The sequence below is a fragment of the Cavia porcellus genome, unplaced genomic scaffold, assembly GCF_034190915.1.
Source record: "Cavia porcellus strain 051 isolate PalLab524CR breed Dunkin Hartley unplaced genomic scaffold, mCavPor4.1 scaffold_10, whole genome shotgun sequence".
NCBI classification, from domain to species: Eukaryota; Metazoa; Chordata; class Mammalia; order Rodentia; family Caviidae; genus Cavia; species Cavia porcellus.
In genome coordinates, this window is record NW_026947493.1 from 72,671,652 (window position 1) to 72,697,166 (window position 25,515).

The 25,515-nt window shown below is 35.7% G+C and overlaps 1 protein-coding gene across 5 annotated transcripts in view; it reads right to left on the reverse strand.

Moving 5' to 3' along the window:
- The window catches only part of Rgs22 (regulator of G protein signaling 22), a 107,292-nt gene that overhangs the window by 52,348 nt on the left and 29,429 nt on the right, over window positions 1–25,515 (reverse strand). For 4 of the 5 annotated variants that reach the window (XR_010050306.1, XM_063257845.1, XM_063257847.1 and 1 more), the window contains 10 exons: window positions 21,168–21,253; window positions 20,357–20,525; window positions 18,952–19,081; window positions 16,197–16,797; window positions 14,156–14,317; window positions 9,249–9,423; window positions 6,109–6,242; window positions 5,098–5,212; window positions 3,553–3,678; window positions 2,709–2,810 (listed from right to left, as the gene is read on the reverse strand). Coding sequence is in view for 4 of the 5 variants with exons in the window: in XM_063257845.1 (XP_063113915.1) it covers window positions 2,709–2,810; window positions 3,553–3,678; window positions 5,098–5,212; window positions 6,109–6,242; window positions 9,249–9,423; window positions 14,156–14,317; window positions 16,197–16,797; window positions 18,952–19,081; window positions 20,357–20,525; window positions 21,168–21,253 (1,800 nt within the window). In the remaining variant the exon portion in view is untranslated. The remainder of the gene's footprint in view (window positions 1–2,708; window positions 2,811–3,552; window positions 3,679–5,097; window positions 5,213–6,108; window positions 6,243–9,248; window positions 9,424–14,155; window positions 14,318–16,196; window positions 16,798–18,951; window positions 19,082–20,356; window positions 20,526–21,167; window positions 21,254–25,515) is intronic. The other variant, XM_063257846.1, reaches the window with a different exon arrangement.

The following is a 25,515-nucleotide window of genomic DNA, read 5'->3' on the forward strand; positions in this document are numbered from 1 at the left end:
AGAATCAGAAGATGTATTTGAAAGCACCAACACTGACCAGACAGAAAATCCAGAAGGACAGAATACAGAAAATAGAGAAGTGGAAAGAACAACAGAAATAACCACTAAAGATTTTCCAGAATTGATGAAAACGATGGTCCACAAATTCTAGAAGCAATTACAGAAAGCAGCAGTGGCTGGGTCTGTTTCATTCTGTCATTGTTCTCTCAAACCAAAGCAAGCATACAGGATCAAAAAATGTCTAGAAATCAGGTGTGGTGGTACAGACCAGTAATCACAACACTCTGCGATGCTGAGGTAGGGGGATCACAAGTTTGAGCCCAGCTTTGGCAACCTAATGACTTAGCAAAACCCTATCTCAAAAGGGCTGGGAACATATCTTAGTCTGAAGGCTCTGGGTTCAATCTCCAGTATTAAAAAAATAAAAGTATAATGCCAAGCATGGAGGTGCAGGCCTGTAATTCCAGCACTTGGGAGGCTCAGACAACAGGACTACTGTGAGTTTGAGGCCAGCCTGGGCTACAAAGTGAGTTCAATGCCAGCTTGAACTGCATAGTGAAACTGTCTCAAAAAGACAAAAGAAAAAAAGTATAGATATGTACAATCTAGTCTCCAAATTTTAGCTGTGGTGTAGGGTACCCTTCTAATTGTGCATTATCCTCTCTTGAAGCTGTGTGGTGACATGTTCAGTGTATGCCCAAGACAGTAGATCAAACTCTTGGACTCTGTACTCATGATAAAGTTACTGACCTCTTCTATCAATCTGCTGACAGATTTCTGTACTATTTCATGGGACAGTAAGACTTTGGGACATGTGCAGAAAATCATGGCAGTCCCTTGGAATCAATTCTTGGTCGCCTAGCATACAACTCTTGGTAGTTGCCTGAAAATGAAAGAAAGTTTGTAACAACTTTAACATACTACCAGCTGTCAGTGGCACTATTGACCCCCCCAAATCTATACTGTAAGTGCACCCTCAAAGAAAATCATATCCTAGTTCTGTTGTAAAGAAATAAATAGTATTTTATACTGTGAAACAAACCTGTGAGATTATGATTTTACAAGCAATTGCTCAATGTGGAGACACAGACTCTCTGGATAAGTAAAAGCTAAACCAACTTAGCAGTTCCTCTTTAATAAATAAATAAATAAATGTAAATTATCTAGAGATGCAAGAAGAAAATACATAAAAAATGGACACAAATTTGCTCTGATTTCTCCACGCTCATTGCTAAAAGCAAGTATCTCCATTGTTCCCTTTCTGCCACCCTGCTTTGACTCCCCAAAATGGAACCTAAGAGAAAAGCTGATAAGCCTTGATACTCTCCAAACAGAATAATCCATCTCAAAATAACCTAAAACTGTGTCCTGTTTTACAGCCATTTACAGCTAGTTTAATAATACCACTATTAAAAATTAGTAAGTCTACCAAGCTCAAATAGAAATTCCTTTTTTTCACAAGTGCATGGAAATCTGGTAATTATTAACAACAATAACAAAAAAAATCACATTTCATTAAGCAGCTGAAGATTTTTGGAGGAGTAGTCTTTGTAGTAGTAAAAACATAATAAAAATAATGGATGGTACTACAGCAGACAGGGCCAATAGGTTAGGAGAAGAAGGATAAACAGTGAATTGCAGGTAAAGGATTAACAAGCTGAACAGTCAACTGTGTGGTCTCAGAAAATGGTACTGGTAAATCAGAGATTAATTTCATGGAGACATCTGGGCTGTATGGGAGCTGAAGCCCTTATTCTCACAGTAAAAAGTACAAAGCTCTGTCACTGATTTATAAAACACAGTTATTCATGCCAGAGTCAGGGTGGTGGAAGTAACAACAGACATCCAGCAGTACAGTCTGATGTCCTGAATAAGATTATAACATAATAAATAAAGCAATGAAACTGGTTTCTTCAGTGTTTGAGGGGAGATCCATTGGAATGGGTCATTCTGAGTTATAAGAATCACATAAGTGATCAGATAATACAGAAGTGATTAGCAGTTTTCTAAGCTTGGAGACCCCTCTCTATAAAAGATCAGAAGAATCTAAGAATAAAAAACTGAACAGATAAGTCAGCCAGATTCATAATTCTGTTCCTTTTTCTCCTTTTCCCCCCTCTAAAGAGGCCACTCTCTCTATTCCCTGTTACAGGGAACTTCCTGTTCTTCCTCCTCTATTTTGCTTCAGGGTGGTCTTGAAACATTCTCTGCTCCACCCTTGGAGTATCTGCCTCATGTGGCATGTAGCACGGAAGCCCAGGCGCCTGAATGAGGCCTATACACACAGCCAGTCAGCAGCAGCCCCATACAGCCAACAACTGACATCTGCAGGAGGCCCAGTGGTCAGTGCTGCTGCTCCCAGTCACTCCAGTGATTCATTTCAAGTCTACTCAGTCATCCAGAGCCAAACCAAAAAGGTATAAAATGAGGGGGGGGGGGGGCGAGGTGTCAGACGTTCTTTATTGGAACAACAAGTAATTGAAAGCAAAGAGAAAACAGAGCAAAGCAACTAAAACAGGTAAAACTGAAGACCCACAAATTAGATCTCAGAATAATATTTTACTGATACTTAAAGTTACTCATGGCAATAAGTTAACTGCTGTCTTTTTGCCTGCAATCGCAGCTTTCTGTTGTATGAGACTAAACACTATTTTCATTTCTCTGTGCACTAAGAGTTTCACATGCAACCAACATTATTTACTGCTTACTTGTGCTTGTTTGCATACTTTAAAAGGCTGAAGTGTTTCTTGGTAGAAAAGCTGATGATAAGCTTGTAGGTCAAACCAAAAGTACACACTGTTCTTCCACAACTGCAGACGGGAAAAGTACATAATTACTACCACCCAATTATTAAAGCTCTACAAAGCTCTAATTTCAAATATAAATAATTGTTTAGCTCTTTGCTATTAACATAAATCTGGCTCCATTTAAGATTGTTTTAATCTGCTATCAATGAATGACAATATACAAAATATTTATTAGCACTGTCACCTGAACATTGTATTTTTGCATGTTCACAATTGATTATTAAATAGTAAGTGTTCTAATTAATGGTTAAAGAGTAATCACATATTGCTGGCATGAGACCAATATCTGAGGATATTTCAATATATATGGGCAAATGTACATCCTAGCAGAAGCAAAAGTATTTGTGGCACTTAAATATTTTCATTTAAACCAATAGTTTGTGATTTTAAAAAACTGGAAATAATTTTCCCCAACTCATAATTTTTAGAATTAAAAGTTAAAGAACTGTCAGAAATCAAATATATTACATTTGGATAAAATTATATGAAAATAAACTTTTGTTAGTAATACATGTCAAACCTTTATCTGTATTTTACTTTTTTGTCACTTTAGTGGGAGAGTGAACCAAACAGGATTACAATTGAGATGTTAAAATTTGTACTAAATATCAAGTACATTGGTTTTCTAGCCAGAGATGGAAATTTTATTTAATTATAACTATCTGAAGCACTGAATTATTTCAACACCACTTATTTTTAAATGAAGCAGAATTATAAAATTAAACCTTAAAAAATTATTTTCTACCTTGTTTCCTGAATCCTCACAGAATTTAGTAAAGAAGAATCCAGCTCTACTTTCTACATAGAGAGATTGCAACAAATTTTCCATGTCAAATCCTCCCAAGGCACCAACATCTGATATGGTTTTAACCTATGTAACAAAACAGAAGTCCATTACCCCCCCCCCCAAAAATCATAATTTTTACAACACTGTACAAATGGGTTTCATAAATTCTGCAGCCTGTCATTTCCCACCAGACTATTTTATTTTATTTTTGTATCATATACATAATTAATGCAGTATGTTTGCATCTGACTGTCATATAAGATTCATTTATGGAGACCAATTATGGAGCAGCAGAATTCATTCTATTATAAACTAAATTGATTTCAAACTCTATGTTAAAGTGACTTCCCAAACTCAATTATTTTCATGTTTGAGGCACAGTGATACTATTTGAGGAGTCTTCCAAGTCTCTGTTGGTGGCCTCTTTCCTACATATTTACAGTTGTTTTAGCCTTGAGGTGCTGCTATTACAGATATGAGAGTCATAAAAAAGAACTATCTTCAAGGCCTCTCAGTGCTGCTCATTAACTGTCCTTAGGGGGTCCCTCTTTGGACAGTCTCACCCCACGTAGGTCATGGCCTGTGGAGTGTAAATGGTAGTACAAGTTCTCATAAAATTCTGTTGTTTATGACTTCTCTGCCAACAATGCTAGCAACCCTAACACTACCCTTCAAATAGAAAGCCGACTATTTCTCCAAGTGCAAGAATGAGTTCAGGATACGAAAGGGTATATCTATTGTGCATATGAACTCTTTGGTATTTGTTCTGTGGAACTCAGACTTCTTTGTAATCCTTAGAACAACTGTGACATGAACAATTTAGGGTTTAAGTCAGCCTCTTGTTCTCTGTTATACTTTCTGCCTCTTACTTTTGTTGTCTGCTAAACAATTCAGAAGTGAAAATTTGATGTTCTTATGATGCTTAACTGTCAGCACTTCAAACTAGAAAATCACTGTTTTAGTAGGAAAAAATACTAATTAGAAGAAAAGAGAGCTATTTGCTTATGATAAAATAAGTCATTATAAAAATTTACAGCTAAATGTTGACAATATGAGTCTACTGAGTTTATATTTAAAGTGTAATCCTTGGGAAATGTGAAATCTTCATCTAAAGTGATACATTAAATCCATATTTTTAAGGTAGTTTTAATCTAGAAATATCCTATCTTTTTAAAATTCTAGATTTAAAAAATGTAACATGAAATATTGTTTTTACAAAGTGTTTAAAATTTAGCAAAATACTAAAGGGTCTTATTTAGTGTCTTAAGGGTTATCATACCAAAACCAGAACCCAGCTGTTTTGGAAACTAGTAATCAACACAATATTAGGGATGATGATACTATAAAGGGAAACACAGAGGCAGTTTTAATGTAAAAATTCTTTTGCCAGGATATAAAATGTGTTCCTTAGTAGAAAAAAAATACGAGTCAACAAAGTTTTAAAAATCAGGAATACTAATCAATTCAATGAGAATACGGTTATTCAGTCCTTGAAATACTTACTTTAGGTTCTTCTGTATAAGTATATTTCCTGTCCAGCTGGGGCTTCAGACATTCAGAAATGTCAGTAAAAGATGTTAAACGAATAACTCTGCTGCTTTCTGACATGCGCCTTATCCTAGATCATAGACATAAGAACTAAATAATCGACCAACAGACAAATTTTGAGTACAGTCAGTAAATATGTCATTAAAGAAGCTCCTCAAAATGATAGAGATCTATGAAAAGCATATTACTAACATCACACAAGTGAAAAACTCACTATATAGTGCAGGCTGGCCTTAAACTCACTACGTAGCCCAGGCTGGCCTTGAACTCATAACTATCCCCTTGCCTCAGCCTCTTGAGTGCTGGAGATTACATGCATGTGCTGCCCTATCTTCATTTCTACTCAGCACTGTGCTGGAGATTCTAGTGAATTAGACAATAAAAAGAAATAAAAAGTATGCTGATTGAAAAGAATTAAAGCTGTCTTTATTTCCAAATGATATGTAGAATCAACCAAAAACTACTGGAACTATTATACTCAGTAATATCCCATGAAGCAGGATAAATAAGCAGAATGCAATTATATTTATGTATGCCAGGAACTGACAAACATAAATGATATTAAGAAAATATTTCTTAGGAAAATATTTCTTAAGAAATATTAAGAAAATATTTCCAATCATAATAGAAACACACAAAAGAAACACACAAAAAGATATTAAATCTTTAAAATCACTAATATCTGGAGCTGGGGATTTAGCTCAGCGGCATAAGCACCTGCCTTGCAAGCAAGCGATCGTGAGTTCCATCGCCGGTACCAGTAAAAAAAAAAAAAAGAATTCAAAATCACTAATATCTGACATTCTACTCCTGACTTAGAGTATGTATAATAAGAATAAATCCTTAATACATATCACTGGAATACAAGAACCCACAAAAATCATATTCAATTTCCAATTAATTTCAACATCTTCAAATATTTTACCATTGCACTAAGAGCCCTTCCCACACCCAAGTGACACTCACTGTCTCTCAGTCCCAGCATCCCTCTGGGGAACTACAGATAGAGATTCAGTCTTCCACGGGTTCTGAGTTGCTGTTTTGACTCTAGTTGTTTTCTTGAGAGATTTAGTATGTTGCACAGAACTGAATTCCTCTTTCTAAAAAGTATGAAGATAATAAAATGAAAAAATGAGCAAAATTATAAAAGGAGAATCAAGCACACTTCTGCATAAACACCTCAAATCTGTTTTGATGACTAGAATATTTCTTTTATTCTACCTCTTACCATATTTTCCATTCAAATAGAAATTCTCTTCTTCCCTATATTTCAATTTTATATACTAACAGAGGGAAATCCAACAATTGAGATAAGAGCCAAAGGCTTATCATATGTCCCAGTCTCTACTACTGTCAAACCAAACTCTTTCTTGGAAGAATAATTCAATGGAAAATTTCCTTTGTTCTATACTGAACAGGTTTTCCAACGTGGGATTGGGAATACTCTTGGGCAAGTAAAATGAAACAAAGATACCCCTGGCCCATAAGCAGGAATCTATACCCAAATTTCCTTTCATTTTGGGATGTAATTCTCACAGTTATTTCTCTCCATTTTAAAAAGTTTTTTTATGCTGTAAAAGTTAAATAACTTCAATCTAGAAAATAAGATGGTACATGCAAGGAGCAAAAAGTAGAAAAAACTAAAAAGTCCAATTGAAAGAAAATGATTATATAACCATGGGACATGCACAAATGTAACATTATATAGCATTTTAAAATACTGGTTATGAAAATGACATACATGGAAAAATACTGATGATGAAATTAAAAGAAAATACAAAAAGAGAAGTGCACTAAAATAAAAAAAAATCACAAAAAGCCTAAGAGAAAATAAATCAGTAGTTGTATAGAAGGTGGTGATTTGTCTCTAACTAGTTTCCAAATTGATAGTAATTTTACTATTTATATAACTTGAAAAACAAACCTTTCCATATGTCAATTTCCATTAGGATGTTATAAATACTGACAAAGACAAGGATTGTATTTGTGATGTTTTACTATCCAGAACAAACAATAAAATCTATGTATACTTTACATACCTAATGACTAATAATTTTTAGGAATTCTATAAACAAAATTAATCACTTAAGTTTGTTGTACTTATAATTTCCTAGGCTCACTTCAGTTTTAACAATTCAGGACACAGTAAGACCATACACAGCACTCCATAAATGTCCAGTACCACAAGAGGCTGTGTATGTATGAGGTATATTACACAAAAGTAGTAAAAAATAATTTTTTTAGTTGTTTTTTGAGACAGGGTCTCACTTTGTAGGTTAGGCTACCTTGAACTACGTAGCCCAGTCCAGCCTTGAACTTGTGACAAGCCTCTTGCCTCAGCCTCTCAGAGTGCCAGAACTATAGGCCTGTGCCACCACACCTGTTGCAAAATAGTCAAATTTATAGGAAAAAAATAGAATAGCAGTTTCTAGAGAATATGAGGAGACAAAAAAGGTTATTTAATGGTATAGAGGCAGATTTACAAGATGAAAAGGTTGTGGAGATCTTTCATAAAATTACAGACATGTTTAACACTACTGAAGTGCTAATTTCAGTTAAGAAGATAAATTCTGTGTTTTTGCCAGAGTGAAATTTTCTTCTTTAAAAATTGTTCAAGTGTATTATCCAGACAAATGTAGTGTTTTTAAGCTTGCTAGCCTGGTGAAATCTAGGAGACTAACCAGAAAGTAAATCAAAGCGGGGGGGGGGGGGTGTCAGATGACAAAAGAGCACAACAGAACTGAGCAAGATGGGGTTTAAAAAAACTGCTCTATGTCATGACTGTTATGCACAGAACCATTTAACTACATACTGAAAGGGAACACTATTTTTTAATTTTTTAAATAGGAAAAATAAAATGCCATTGAATTCCATTCCTTCGAGTGTTTTTTGCAGAGGAGAGACAGAGTCAGATCAGAATGTACTGCGTAAGCATAAACCATCAGTAACAACAGAGGGTGATAATTCTCAGGAAGGCAAACAAAGATAACAAGTCATGTTTATATCACTTTTCCACACAAGCTAACCTTTCTTCATTCCTTTGGCACTATTCACTTATTCAAGTTCATTGTCTTAACCACATCACTAGTTTTTTCTTCCCCCTTATTTCAATTTGATGTTTTTTATACAAATGTTTACAAGTTATTAGATGACATTTGCACTATGGCTCCAAAATGTGTGTTTACCTGTTGACTAGGTCACTAAGTCATATAGATGAACCAGGAAGACTAATCAGTTGGTTGGTATACAGTAAGAACACAAGATGCCAGGCAGGTCAGGGAGAAGTCAAAACAATGGGTAAGAAAACACTGGCATATTGAAGAGACACTAAAATGTGGACCTCATAGCAGCAGCAAGATGATCACCAGTGAGGGAATGGCCAGACTGCAAAAGGAGTAGGCAGTGATGAGGGGCATGGGTTGTGTGCGCCATTCCACGTAAGCGTGTTGACATGCAAAGAGTCAAGGATAGCTTCCTTCAAAGTACTAACCAGGCCTGACCGTGCTTAGCTTCCGAGATAGACAAGATCAGGCACATTCAGAGTGGTATAGCTGTAGACAGATACTCAGGCAAGCAGCTAAAGGAAGTGAAGGGGCCATGTGGGTATCTGGAGGAAGAGTGATACAGCAGGTTCAAAGCTGTGGAAGTTTTGCGTGGTGTGTTCAAAGAAGAGCAAAGAGACCAGCGTAGCCAAGTGGAATAGGTGAGAGTAGTAAGAAATGAGGTCAAGAGGACGACAGGGGCCTGCACAGCTATACAGCTAGAGACTGAATTTTACTCTGAGTGGAAGAGGAAGCCACTGGAGAATCCTGAGCAGATGAGTAATGTGATCATGTGTTTTAAAAGGATCATTTTGACTGCTTTGTGGAGAACAGAATGTTGGTTTTCTTATTTCCTAATTGGATCACCATACACAAAGCTTTTGATAAAACAAAGTATTAATGGGCAAACACTCAAGCATGGACATTGAACTATACACCTTTTTTTTTTCTTTTGGAACTGGGGATCAACTTCAACCTCATGCTTGGCAGGTATGTGCTTGTACCACTGAGCCAGCCCTGAACTGTACACTTACTAGAGATCAAAGCATCCATTGTATATCCTACCTGGATCTCTGATATCTGTGGATTACAAGATTTAGGTCTTAATGGCAAGAGCGTGGCCATTTGTGGAAAAGGGTCAATGTCCTTCCTTGGTTTCTCCTGTCGGAGGTGCCAGAATCTCAATTCGGCACTAGCACTGTTTGTTGAGGATAAATGAGTAATACAGAATCTTGGTGCCCTGTTTATTATAAAAACAACTTATGGTTAAAGGAATTAAGGTTAAACTAGAAAATAAGTCTCAAAAACCTACAAAATATACAACAGTTGTGTTGTGCTCACAATTATCAATCTTGGTATACCCCCATTTTTTTTTTGGTACTGGGGTTCGAACTCACAACCTCACACTTGTCAAGAAGGTGCTTGTGCCACTGAGCTAAATTCCCAGCCTTTTCTCCTTTTTTAATCATTTCTTTTCTTTTTCTGCTTCCTAGACTTTAGAAAAATTTTCTATATGTCACTGGCTGCAGTCCCTTTTTCTCAGATATAAAAGCAATATACATGTGGAAACAATCAAAAAATCATATTCAGATTATTATATTCTTGATATGAAAAAGAAACATTTTACATAGAGATGGACACATAGATGAAGGAATTTTTAAAATAGTTTCATTTCTACTAAAACAAAATTTTCTCTGATCATTTTAAAGCAATTTAGTATTTATGAACCAAATACAAATTGTTACAATAAAATTAGTATTTTAAAATATATAAACATTTTATAATGCCCAAGTATACTACTAAAGTGGGTTACGATTCATATTATCTATTTCAAGTCTTAAGTTTGAAGGTAGGAATTAATTTTATAATAATTTATGTAAGTGAAAAGTGTACTCTCCTGCCAGACACTTAGGAGAAAGAATGTTTGGCACAATATCAAGGCCACACTTAATTGGATGGATATTCTGGCAGTCAATCTGTGGGTTAACTCTTCAGTTTATTGTATAAAAGGTTAATGTCAGCTGTCAAGGCCTGCAGCTAATTGGTTCTTGGACCAGGCCTTCCCTCTGAATTCCATAGTCAAGGACTAATTCCTCTTCCACAGCACAAGTCTGGTAGAAAACTGCTTCCCTTTCAAACAGGAAAAAGGTAGATATTTTCTGAAATGTGAACGCAGGTTGGGGCAGGAAAAGAATCCAAAGTTCATGGTTAATTTAGGATCAGAAAACATTCTATACAGTGTGAGTGGTCATTCTATCCTATGTTTCTGCACTTTTACTTGCAGACTTGGAAATACAAATTTAATTATGTCACCAGAAGTGGGTATATCTACAAGATTCACCAAATATATCACATATGTGATGACCAGGAAATCTAGCTGCCTCAATTTTCTGATTCACATTACTTAAACATAGTCATCTGACTCCCTAATTTCTACTGTTTTTACCATTTTAAGTTTATACTCTTTATTTCATATATATAGTATTAATATTTGGTTAGCCAGTATGCAAATTCAGCTATTATTATAGGCCATTTCACATTGGCTTTTAAACTAGTATTATTTTTAATGGTACCATTATAGAAGTTCTTATGTACACTTGTTTCCTCTGTGTGTGTGTGTCTGTGTGTGTGTAATAACCAAATTTTGGAATATAATAACTAAACACTGGAAACAACTCTAATGTCCTTCAATTGATAAGTGAATATACAGTATATTCGTATCATAGAATACTACTCAGGAATAACAAGGAACAAACTATTGATGCACACATCAATACAAGATGCACACATCTTGGACAGATCTCTAGAGAATTATGCTGAATTTGAAAGCTAATGCCAAAAGATTACATACTGAATTACTTTTTTATTATTGGTTTCCAGACATTAGGGATGGAGGGAAGAGACAGAAGTGTGTGGTTATAAATAGGTAAGTTAAAGCATCCTGTGGTAATGTATCTGCTCTGTATCCTGAGTATGGATGAGCCATGATTTAATGACAAAATCATATGGAGATAAATAAATATACTCACAATAATGAGTACATATTAAACTAGTAAAATGTGGGGAAAAGTGGATACATTTTTTTTTTTTTTTTTTTTGGTACTAGGGATCGAACTCATGACCTTGTGCTTGCCAGGCAGGCATTTAAGCCACTGAACTAAATCCCAAGCCCCCAAGGTGGGTACATTTTATCATTATCAGTTTCCTCACTGTGATGTTGTACTACAATTATGTAAGATGCAACACAAACCATCAAGTCAAGAAGAGCTTGGAGTGAAGTGTTTCAGATCCTAAAAGGGAACAGCTTCCAACTCAACTGATGTACCTTGTAGCATTATCTTTCAAAACTGATGAAAAAATTAAATAACTTCCATGATAAAGAGCAACTGAAGGGATTCATGACCACCAAACCAACTCTACAGAGGGTCCTGAAAGATATTCTAGAAAGAGATAAAGATGACCATGGTTTCAGGAACAGCAGCAGAGGGAGATTGACAAACAGGGCAGGCAATTGAATGAAGGGGAAAATCAGGGGGCCAACAGCAGGAAGATAGCATAGCAGAGATGAACCAATGCATGTTGGTTGTAACCATTACGTAGATGGCCTTAGGTCGGCAGTAAAAAGAAACAGGGAGAATGGATCAAGAAATAAGATCAATGTGCTGTATAAGTAAAACACATTTAACTTGAAAGGAAATTAATGGACCAATGGTCAAAGGAGAGAAAGCAATTGTTTCAACCAACAGGAAACCAGAAAAAAGCAGGGGTAACCTGCCCATCTACCACAGAATGGATAAGGAAGATACGGTATTTTTATACAATGGAAAGCTACATAGCTATAAAGAAGGACAATCTTGAGGCTCTTGTAGGTAAATGAATGCAACTTGAGATCATGCTCATAGGTGAAATGGTTCAGATTCCCATGCAATAAAATTGAGTTATTTCCCTAGCATAAAAAAAAACTGAAGGAGTTAGTGGGATGTACAATATGTACAAAATGTACAATAGCTATTGTGAAAATGATAGGGGAGGGAACATCTAAAAAGGAAAGGTGGTAACCACTGTTAATTTCCTATTGTCTTGTTTTGAATTCCTGTGTCATTTTCATAGTTTCGTTGGGTTTAGTTTTATTCTGTCTTTTCTTTTTATTTTACTATGTCTGCTGGTATGGGCAGCTATTTTGAAGATAATGAGATATATTATGGTAGCCATTGTTGATTTCCTATTATCTAGTTTTAAGTCCTGTAACACTTTTATTATTCTGTTCTGATCAGCTTTATTCTGTTTTATTTTCTTTGGTTTTATCCTCTTTAAAATAAAAAAATTATGTGAGATGCTATCACTGGGAGAAACTAATGAAAGGTACACAATATCTGTATTATTTTTTAAAACTGCATATGAAACTACAATTATTTTAAAACAATTTTTATTTTTATTTATTTATTTATTTATTTAGGTATCAGGGGACAAACTCACAATCTTGTGCTTGCCAAGCAGGTACTTGCTCAGATGAGCTATATCCCCAGCCCCAAACACAAATTTTAATTTAAAAAAGAAGTTACTTCTGGCCAGGCGTGGTGGTACAGTCTTGTAGTCCCAGCACTAGGGAGGCTGAGGCAGGAGGCTCACTGCCATGTTGAGGCCAGCCTGGGCTACAAAGTGAGTTCAGGGCCAGCCTGAACTGCATAGTGAAACTCTGTCTCAAAAAGACACAGACAAAGAAAGAAAGAAGGAAAGAAAGAAACAGAAACAGAGAGAAAAGAAAAGAGAAAGAAAGAAGTTACTTCTGTCTTGGTAATGTTTTATTAAGTTGGGTGGTGTGTATATAGGGACCCAATGTAGTATAATTTGTACTTATTTGTATGTCTTACATATCAAGAATAGAATTTTAAAAAAGATTACTAAAGCACACTATATATAGAAAATGATGAAATCTACATGGAATCTGGAGCACCTAGATAGGATAAGGATAAAGATATTCCTGAAAAGTGCACAAGGAATAAATCATGATGATTTTACTTGCTAATTTAAAAGATCCAAACTTCAAACAGAAACTTTTAGGGCAACCAGTGAACTTTAAAGCAGAGAAGTGATGAGATCCAACTCAGTCATTAGAGACAACTCAGTTGACTCTCAAATGGCACATACCTTCTTCACTGTGTCCATACCCTTTTCCTTTTTTCAAGTTCCTCAAGTCCTGTTCTTTGTATATTCACCACACTTTATTATACTGCTTTCTTCTGGTGTACCTCTCTGGACTTTAATCTGTAGACTTGACCAGTTTAACTCTTTATCTTTAGCACAGTATTTGGCCTAATGTAAGTGCTTAAAAATTTTCCAGTGAAGTTGAGCATGTCTATAATTCCAGCCTTTGGGTGGCTGAGGCTCATTGCAAGTTCAAGGCCAATCTGGCTACAAAATGAGTTTAAGGCCAGCTTGAACTGCAAAGTGAGACCCTGTCTCAAAAGAAAAAAAAAAAAAAGACAAAAAATGTCCATTGAGATGATTGTCTGTTCCTCTAGCTATATATACACACATGGGTACACATACACATGGGCACCAATTTTACGGAATGTTGGTCATAAAAAGATGGGAGGATGTGCTCACAAAGTTAAAAGGGAACTTAAGGGACCAAGGATATAACTGAGTGGCATAGCTCCAGCCTGGCATACACGAGGTCCTGAGTTCGATTTCCCGCACTAAAAAAGAAAAGAACTTAAGTACTGCCCAATTTATAGATTTAAAGTCACACCAAAACTCCAATTACCTATAAGGTAAGTATTTGAAGGAAGGCCAAAGGCATAATAATCTTGTCATTTTAAATTTCAACAAATTATATATCCATATGACAAAAGGTATTACTTATTACTAGCCTAAGGGAAGTGAAAGTAAATAACTTTGGTTCTCATTACTCTTCTCTATATGTAAAAAAAAGAAAAAAAAATAACTTTGGTTCATATTATTGTCCTTACCAATACAGAAGTAGAGGTTTTATGACCTCAGATTGAATATTTTTTAAATGTTCTTCAGTCCACTGAGATCCATCTAACAACTTAAGTTTTGATAAGATTTCTGTAGAAAGGTAGCACTCTCCACTGCTCACTAGATAGCATTTTTTCATCTTCTCAATATGTCTGAAATAAAACACATCCATATATATGCACAGATTGATACAGTATTTTACTACCCACAAGCAAATGTTTCAGACAAGTAATGAACTATCTGAAAACCAACACTGACTTACAGGAATACTGAACATTTATTTCTATGGAGATTAAAATACTTCCAGTTATAGTGTTTACAATAAATTGAATGGCCTTGCAAAGATGTCTATATCCTAATCTCCAGAATTTGTAAATTTATTACCTTACAAAGTAATAGAGACTATGGATGGGTTAAGTAAAGACATTCAGGAGATTATCCTGAGTTACTGAGTAATAAGAATCCTTCCAAGCAGGAAGGTCAGAGTCATAAAGATGTGAATGTCAGAGAGAAAACAAGATGTTATGCTGCTGGCTTTGAAGAAGGAAAGGACCACAAGTCAAGGAATGTAGGTGGCCTTCAGAGATTGGGAAAAGAAAGTCTCTTCCTAGAGCATTCTGACCCCAGAAATGTAAGAGAATAAATTTGGCTGCTTTAGGCCATTGAGTATATGGCAATTCACTATAGAATTTTTCTGAGGCCCTCAGTGCTTTTCAATGAATATTAATATATGTTAATCATATATAAAGTCCATCAAAAATGTATATACCAAGAAAAGAAAAACAAGTAATATTTTAATACTAAATTTATATAGACATCATGAAATTAATACAAGTTAGCTCTGCCCTCTACCATTACAAGAGGTACTCAAAGCAGTGGCCATTAGCTTCCAGACATTTTTAGTATGGTAAACTAATGAAATGTGTATACATTTTTTGGTAGCTCTGTGTACATATATTCCTTTTATCTGTTTTTCTTTTTTCTTTTTTTGCTTTTATTTTTTGAGACAATGCTTTATTATGTGGTTCAGGCTGGCCCCGAGCTCACTATGAAGCTGAGGCTGGCCTCAAACTCATGTCAATCCTCCTGCCTCAGCCTCCTGAGCACTGAGATTACAGGTGTGTGCCCATGCCTGACTAGCTCCTTTTAGTGTTGCCTACAATATTGTCTATAGGGTTAGACCCTGAAAAGCCTCTGTAAGCTATTTGCATACAACTTCTCTGAAATGTCTTTGAAAGTGGTAGTGACATTTCACCCATGATCAATCAGGTCATACTTCATAACCATTTGGGGACTCCTGCTCTTATAACTATAAGCTCTGTGACCTGAATGCCATGAAAATAACAAATATTCCAATCACTAGTATATACCTAATGAACCCTGTGATTTGTATGCTATGAAATAACTGAGTTAACCCAATCACTACTATATACTCAGTCAAACCATTAATAAGAACTGCACTCTACTATTCTGTATTACACGTGTAGATGAAATCAGGACTTCTCTAACGAAGTCTCCTCTTGAGAGTCTTAGATGTACAGTAATTGTAAATATATGGAGTTGGTCAGATGAAGACCTGAGACCTATTAGACCTCCAGGATGCTCTTTGGCAGACAGACTCTTTAAATATTCAGCTATGCGGAATCCTACCAAAGATGGAATTTGTTAACCAATCAGGCTGCTAGGAACACAGGTCCTATCTTATGTGAGTGTGGTCATATAAATGATACTTTTTTGATGAAAATTCTGTATCACTGAGGTATAAAAATTTAAGTAATTTTAGAGCAGTTCTAGAACAATGGGAAGAAACAGTATGCAAATTCAAATAATTGCTGCTATTGGTACCTGTACACTATGAAATCAGAAGACTTGTGAAGTCAAAATTTATTATAACTAGATAAATGTTATCATTAATTATACCTCCAAAGGTATAAATTACATTTTTATATTTACTGCACTTTCTGCCTGTGATTAAAACCCAAACAAATATTCTATAATTTATTTTAAAAACTATACTAAAAGTAGAAATACCTTTGATGTCTTCCAGGGTCTTTAAGAACTTTTAACCGCTCAATATCCATCCATAGCCACCAATACCTCTCCCCTAAGGTGCCCTTCATAAATTTCTTAAAATTTTCAAACTCCTTCCTATTGCTGATGTTGTAAGTTCTGTGAGAAATATTCCAATTACCCTTGCTCTCAGATCCAAAGCTGTCCCTCTTTAAACTGTTCATTTCTAATGCCTCATGTGACTTTCCCAACCAGTTCCTTGGAATTGGTTCCAGGAGAGATTCAAAAGGCTCATCAACCACCACTTGTCCTACATTGTTGAAATTTACGTAGTCTGAGCTTTCTTTAAGTGGCTCTCCAATAATTTTCTGAATGGCTGCTCTCAGAATAAAGAATACATAGGAATTTAAAAATTCTTCATATGTTGAAAAATGCAGTGTCAGGCTTCTGTCAAATGTATCATGTTGCTTTTCAAGGTATATTCTCAGAAGAGCTCGTGAAGGAGTGTCTTTTACAGATGTAGACCCTTCTTCATCTTCTTCCAATTCAGAAATTAATTTAGTGGCTTTAGATGAGCTCTCTTTTGTCCTGGGGTGAACTCCATCATCAAAGATAAAACTCTCTGCATTAAATTATAAAAGGGTATTAGGTTAGATATGAATACAAAAATTTTTATTATTAACAGATGCTATAGAGTTGGCATAACAAACTAGTTTACTGCAAGTAGTGGCTGAAAGGATCAGTATCTTCAGAAAGATTCTGAAGCCATTTTTGGAATCAAGAAAAACTTGCCAACAGGGATAATCCTATCTTTCCTAGATGTGGCAGAAGGACTAAATATTTGACATGTCTAACACGGAGGATATTAAAAAAGATATCATATTCTTTTAAAATGTAATTATTTTAGGCTGATATAGAACAAAATATAAGGGCTAAATCTATTAATCAAAAATATATTAGACAATTATATATGCTTTAATATTTCCCACTGTATGATAAAAGAAAATTAGTCAACATATGGCAAAACCTTAGACAAACAGGCTAGAACTGGAGTCAATATCAACAATTTTTAAGAATTTGCTATAAAATTTTGTTTGTGTTTTTTTTTTTTTTTTTTTTGGAGACAGGGTCTTGTTATGCAGTTCAGGATGGCCTTGAGCTCACTTTGTAGCCCAGGCTAGTCTCAAATTCACAATGATCCTCCTGCCTCAGACTTCCAAATGTTGGGATTTCAGGAGTGTGCCACCATATCTGGCTAAAAATTTTTTTTTAATTTTTAAATTTTAAAAAATTTTTGGTACTGGGTATCAAACTCACAACTACACATTTGCAAGACAGGTACTTATGCAGCTAAGCTAAATCCCCAGCCCTAAATGTTTTTAAAAAATAAAAATTTGCTATTTTATAAGAAAGATACAAATACTGTCATACAGTCTCTGATTAAAGCTAAAAATTAGCATAAAGTACCTGTGAAGGTTACTGGTGGATTATTTTCACTTTTTCCAAAGACAAGAGTATTCTGTCCCTATTTTCTGTCTTAGAAATCAGTGAAATATCAGATGCGAGCACTGTGTTTCACACAATCAATCTACCTTAGGAAATGTCATGGAAAATGCCACAGGTATTGTCTGTGTCCTATTCCCCATGACCACTTTCTTACCTGATTTCAAATTTCAATGCACAGGAAAAGATTTTGATATAAATTTATGGAAAATATATATAACAACTCCACAATATCGAGTGATGATTAGATTTTGTAAAGCTGTGAAGGCATACTGGGCAATTCTAACTCCCACAGAATTGGAGGGTGGTAGAAATCAACACAGACATTTCTGCTCACCACCTCCTGGTATCACTTCTCTTCCTCTTTCCATCTTTACTCTTCAGTTTTCTACTTTAATATTTTGGGGAAGGCAGCAAGAAACCTACAAATACAGCTATACTCAACTAGGGAGATTATGTTCCTCTTTACCTGGACTTAGGTTCAATTCTAGAGAATCCAGATTTGTCTTCCTCACTGATGGAATATACTTTTCAGAGCGGTTAAAGTTAAGAACTCAGTAAATTTTAAGATTCTTCTTCTAAATCACATTTATATTTTTTTCTCTAATAATATCATGACTCATTTCTGGCAGGTTCCTCCTACTTTTTATGAGAAGTTAATGTTACCCACAAAATCTCTACACAGTGATAATATATCTGCTTTTCCATCTGAAAAATAGTCTGAACTCCAAAACTGAAGGGAAACTCGGTTTTCATCAATGACTATTTACTTTCAGGAAGAACCAATATTGTACCAATTTTATTGCTTAATAAACAGGCTTAATAGTAAGGACGTGTAAAGTAGGAAATATATAAAACAAACATTTATTGACTGCAGATTAGTAACCAACAACTCAGCCAACTTTTCCTACACATTTAGTGTGTATCATTAGTCTGATCTTACAGATGCGGAAAGCAAGTCCCATAGCTGGATGTAGTGGTACACATCTGCAATCCCAGCATTATGGGAAGGTGAGGCAGGAGGATCAAAAGTATGAGCCCAGCCTGGGCAACTTAGGGAGACCCTGAATCTAAATAAATAAATAAAAGGCTGGAGATGAAGCTCAGTAAGGCAGCCCTGGGTTCAATTCCTAGTATGCTTAGGTATCAGAGCTGGGTTCTAAACTCATTCTCCTTTCACAGAACCAATCTGTCTCTCAAAAACTACATGCTGTCCTATGAGATTACAGCAAACACAGATTTAAAGAAATCACTCTTATCCTTTTCTGCTTACCAGAAACAGATGAAATAACTGGTGATTCAACTGTATTGTGGGGTACACAACAGGGTAAGGAAAAGGTGGAGATCACTTGCTCATTTTGTTTTGCTAGTGAAAACCAATCTTTAGTTTGAGTGTAAGAAGCCTAGGAAGAAATGGATATATTAGTTTGACGTAAGATTAACAGTGTTCCTCTAGTCACAAACCTGAACGAACCATTATAATACTTAATTTGTACAGTATAATATTTAAAGGAAAAATTATGATATGGAAAAAGAAAACCATACTAGAATTCATTATCTAAGAAAATAATGGGATGGATACTTCAGTCCAGATTTTTCATATTAGATAACTAAAGGAAAAAAATGAGCCCAGATTCTTCTTTACTGCTCCTCTCAGGCTATTGCTGATCAAAGCAGAGCGTGAAATCCTATTCCTGGATTCACTACATAGTCCTTTGACACATCTTTTGTGAGCTGCTTTCATTGCAAATTTTCCAACTACTCCATGATCTCAATTCTGTCTGCCTTGACTCAGTGATTTGTTTGTTTGTTTGTTTTTTCATCTCCTACCCCAGCCCACAATAGACTATTCTCAGCATTCTGTAAACCTCTCCCACCTCACCTGGCTGTTTGCTTCACTCAGCTTTAACAATTTTGCTTGGATTGGATGCTTTCTATAAACTAACTCCTATTTCCACCTGCTCACAAATGCAGACTTCAGTTTTTCCCTTGCTTTCTGTGTCCCTGAGTCAGCTAACCTAATTCCCAACCTGATCCTTTACTTCTAGAATTCCAGTCTTAAGAAGCGCCTAACCCACTTATCCTGGGAGAATTATTCAGCCTGTCTCTCTCAGTAAAGCTCCCTATTTTTCCCAAAGAATGCAAGTTGTTTAATGGGAACAGAGAAAGGAGTGTCCAGTGTTCTTGTTTCTTCTTTCTCCAACTGTCAGCTGATTGGCACTTAGCTTCATACTTGCAGAAGAGGCAAAGCTCAAATGGCAGACATCATGGAGTACAAATTTCTCTGACAGCAGTTAACGCAGGTAATGCATTTTACTACAAGGAATTATCTAGACAGCAGGAGGAGAAGGCACAACTTATCTTTTGTACAAAAGTAATTGAATCCAAATAATAATTTTGAAATGAATAACCAAACTAGGGATATAATGCAAGTTGCCCTTGTTTCCTAGGCAATACTGAGCATATTCTTCAATCTTGCTTTTGTTATTTCGGACACATGATATAATATTTCTAATTTCACTTAACGTTAGCATACAGAGCAAATGAGTCAGCATAAATCCAGGAGTTACTGCTAAACACGCTTTAGAAGTATTTTAAATCATTTTCTCTGTGCAAGTGTTACAAATGAAATGCCTCTGAAATAAAAAGTTTCCCAACACAATAATTCATATTTTTACCTCGCCAAGAGAAATGTAGAACTTTTTCATAATTATAAGATTGTCTTCTTCAATAGAGGCAGGTGGCAAACTGGGTGGTTTCCTCAAGACCCATGGAGAAAATTTTGTGCCGATTGTGAAACTCACACCTGACTTGCTCCATCTTACTTGGGAGACCAATTTGGCTAACCTACATTGTAGAAATCATAAAATTTCACTAAGTTTCAAATATAGTGAAATTCAGAAAAAAAACTAACGTTTTGAGTATTTATCAAGACAATGTCCCCTCTTACCTCTTAGGATGGATGATTCTCTTAGGTTCTACTAAAATTAATGACTTATTCATTAGAACTGTTCACTCATAGAACAATTCTTTAATTACTAATTTTTATTTTAATCTATATTTTAAAATAGCTGATGAGCAAAGGTCAAATTTTAGTATAGTTTCAGAATGCGTAGGTGCTTGACACTTTGTAAGGGGACATAAAGGAAAAACTAGGCTTTGTGCTGATACTCTTTTTAATGCATTAACATTCATTCACGAACTCCTGCACACAAATACCATTATCACCAATATATAGGCCAGTTTAAAAAGTATATCAATCAAAGAGATACAGTTGAAGTACATTTATTAGGTACTATTTCTGTGAAATCCTTTTGGAAAAGTTGAGATTTTTTTTGCAATGGTCTGTATTATTCTTTATTATACAACAAGTAGAACTCAAACTCCAGTGGGTTGAAAGCTATACTATTTTACTAAGAAATCACAGAAAAATAATATTTGGTGAGAAAATAAGCTTTTAAAATATGTACACTGATGGAACTCCAGTACCTGTATTCAAAATAGCAATCACTCTCCAGAAATGCTGGAAGTCTTTCTTTTTTGATCCATTTAATCCCTTGTTCACGACTGAGACACTATTAGGAGAAAATTTTTTTTAAAAAATGTTAAAGAAAAACACATTTTAGGACAATGGAGGCCCCCTCATGAGAGTAACTATGAGCTCTGCTTATCTCTCAAAGCTATTTTCCCATGTTTTATTTGCACAAGAAGGAGAAATAATCCTGAGTCATAGCTGTGAAACCACTTCTTGTCTCTGGTATTCCTTTAATTCTCTCAACAACTCTGTGTCAATTATTATCTCCATTTTACTGATTAATAAGTTGAATTTGGGAAAGTTACGTAATTAATTGAAAGAAGAGGAATGAAAATTAGCTAATCAGTATTAGTAATTTTAGGGACACCAAACGGACCAAATAATTATACTGGGATGCTGGAAAAGTAAAAGGGGGTGAAAGAAGAGGGAAAAGAACTGAAATGTGTTATGTACATGTACCAATTTCTCACAGGGAATGCTATCATCCTGTACTGCAAATGCAACAATAAAAGTAAAAAAGAATTTTAAAGGGGGAAAAATAATTGCAGAGGAAACATCACCAAGGAAACATAGGCCACCAAGGTCACTGTGCCCTTGTTCTTCCAGCCTTAAATTTTTGGTTGAATGTTTACTATCCCTCGGCACTCTCCTGGGAACATGAAGGTTAACAGGAGGAAGGGTGCTGAAGGTGCCACAGTGTAGGCTGCTGTGGAACACTCCTGCACTCTCGCCTGAAGCATGACTAGCTAGCCTGAGGAATGGAGCAAGGGGAAACCAACGTGCATAGCAGGGTTAGATCACAGGACGCCCGGTGAGGAATGGAGGGAAGGATGCTTACCTGTGAACAGTCTCAAGTAACGTTAAGGAGTTTAGATCCTACCTTGAGCTGAGGAGTGCAGTATAAAATTACCGAGGAATTATAAAGTTGCTATTTATCCTAAAACTTTCACTCACTATTGATTCTAATACTTTTTCCAGAATTCTTTTGTTTAGTGCATTTGCAGTATGTATTTATATTGTTTGTGTGGAGTTGGTACATGGACATGACACACCCTAATTCCTTTTATCATCCTCTTTCCCTCCCCTCCCCTCTCCATTCATCTTTTGATCCCTTTCCCATTTGAGAAAGATCTATCTCTTTACTTCCTGGTATCTATCTTTTATTTTGCTCTTTATTTATAATTTGGGTTTCTCACGTAAGTGAAACCATGAAATATTTCAACTTATGTGTCTGATTTGTTTCACTTAACATTAGGGTCTCAAGGTACATCCATTTTCTTAAAAATGACTCAATTTTGTCTTTCTTTATGGCACAGTAGTGTTCCATTTTGTGTAAATACTTTTTTTTCCTGTTCATCTGTTGATGGACACATTGGCTAGAATGCAATGTAAACAAAAGTTACTTGGGGCTGGGGATTTAGCTCAGCAGCATAAGCGCCTGCCTTTCAAGCAGGCAGTCCTGAGTTCGATCCCTGGTACCAATAAAAATGAAAAAGACCAAAAAAAAAAAAGTTACTAATTGATAAAACAGCAAATAAAATACAGTGTCTGCACTGACATGGACCATCTCTAAAAGTAACATCATGGTCCATACCTGGACCATTACTAACTCTAATGAAGAAACTGAATGGCCACACACGTGTTGCCAGAATCTGAGAAGCTGGTGTTCATAACAGTGGGTGTGTGCTCAACATTGCTGATATGTACCACAAAGTCACTGGGCTTCTGTGACTAGTGAACAAGGCACACAGTGGCTTCCTCTTACTCTGTAAAAACATGTTTTTCCTCAGCAGACATGGTCTTTTGGGCAAGGAAAGAATAAAAACTCTGAAAATAGCTGGCGCCTGAACAGGAGCACCTTGTGAACTACTTCACTGCTTATCGGAGAGATGTGAATGGTCTGCCTAGAAAGACTCCACACACTCCACACACCGTGTAGGGATACACTGACAAGCAGAATGACTCTTATGGCTTCATTAGCAATGCATTCAATACATTAAGATATAAAACTATATGTAAAGATCGATATACTGTAAACCCTGGAAGATTGGCAGACTAGTCAAAGTCACCCAAAACCAATTTGCCAAGTATTTAACTAATGAACTACTCAATTTTAAGTCTTTTCTTTTTCAAATATTTTTGCATCTATCTGACCTAAAAATGAAATAAAGGGCTTAAGAAGAATAAAGTAAAAAACTGAAGGAAAGTCTATATCCAAACTGCCAAAAACAAATAAATAAAAATACCCTTTGAGATACATAAAAGAAATATAAAGAACAAAAAAATAAACAATTCTGTTGAGGCAGGAGATTCGGGAGTAGCACTGGCTGAGGAAGTGGGTATAATCTGTTTATTACAAAAACAGTCCCCAAACCCTGCACATGGAAATAACCAGACATCATGCTGTCTTCAGTTCTTCTCAGAACTCCAGCAAGTTCTCCACAGGATGGCCTGGACCTGATGTCAGCGTGAGGAGGGCGAGATATAAAAAGCAGCCACAGCTCTCTGTTACTGTGTCCTTTTACAGTAGTCCCCTCTCACGCTGCACAGTGGACCTCTTTTGCTACTTTTACTTGGCCCAAACTCACTCAACAGAGCACAATTCATTTCCTACTTTAAAGTTTTTTGTTGTTGTTGTTTGTTTGTTTCTTTTTTACCTTTTTGAGACAGCTTCTTGCTGTGCAGTTCAAGCTGGCCTTGAGCTCGCTTTGCAGCCTAGACTAGTCTCAAACTCACAACAATGCTCCTATCTCAGCCTTCCAAATGCTGGGGTTACAGGCGTGTGCTACCACACCTGGCTCTTTTCCTACCTTTAGTAAATGTAAAACCTTGATACCTTTTGTGCTTGTCTTGACCAATTCTTTGCTCAGGACAGAAAGAACCTAGAAATCACCTCTAGAAGAAGACCCCCAAACCATAAAACAAGTTAATAATTAGAAAAAACAAATATAACTTACTTAAGGTAAAATTATTTAATCCTGAAACATTTTAAAAAGTTGGTTAAAAAACGAAATGAAAAAAAAAATGAACAGGTTACATGGTGGTGTATGCTTAAAGTCTTAGCCCTCTATAGGAGGCTGAGGCAAGAGGATCACAAGTTTGAATCCAACCAAGGCAACTTGGCAACTTAATGAGACCCTGTCTCAAACAATGATAAAAGGGGCCAGGGAAGTAGCTCAATACAAAATCCTCAGCACCACACACACACACACACACACACACACACACACACAAATCAAACAAACCAATAACCCTCTCCAAAACACCTTAAAATAACCAAAAGACCAGAGGAAACTGGCTTTATGATATTCATTCTATGATGTTCTTTTTTTTAATACTAGTTTTATTTTTTATTAGTGTATGCTCGCAATAACAATAATTATGTTAATTTTGGAGCATGTATATAAAATATTACATCTTTTCATTTTTTTAGTAACAGGGGTCAAACTCATGACCGCGAGCTTGCAAGGCAGGCACTTATGCCGCTGAGCTAAATACCTGGCCCAAAATACAGCACCTTGATCACATAAAAATTTCAACTTTTTTTTTAATTTAAAAAACAGAAAAGTCAGAAAACAAAAACAAAAAACAAAAGGTATAAACAATAACAGCGGACTCAAAACAGTAACAATACAGGTCTTCAAAACAGAATGAAAGAAATATAACAAAAACTTCAACTTTTTGAAATCTAGTTATTCTCTGTTACATTCTTTGACCTGTAATCTATAATTCCTCAAGAGAATCATTCTAGAACTATATCTAAATAGGCATACATAAGTTGTCTACAATGTCTACACTTGTATTAATAAGTTATGTATAGCTGTACAAGGAAACCAAATAAAGCATGGCCATCAACCATTTGGTCATATTTATTAAAATATAAATTATACACAGTAAAACAAAGCCTTTTAAAGTATACAATTCCAGATATTCTGACAAATGCAGATAATCACATAACAAGGATCATAGCCCAGACAGAGAATAGCTCAAAGGCTTTCCAAATTCCCTATGCCACCAGGAGTCAATAGCTCCCTTCTATCCCAGGCCCTGGCAACCACTAATCTTTTCTCTGCCCTGATAGACTGCTTTTTCCAGAATGCCGTATAAATGAACCAACAAAGTACATAGCCTTTGACCCTGGCACCTTTCTTGTAACACAGAGCATTCAAAATGGACCTATGCTCTCCCACATGTCACTAATTCATTTCTCCCCACTGCTTAGGAAATGGGCCACCAAATGGACGGACCAGTTTGCTAACCCATCTCCAAGTAAACAAAAATTTGTGTATCAGCTTTTATGAT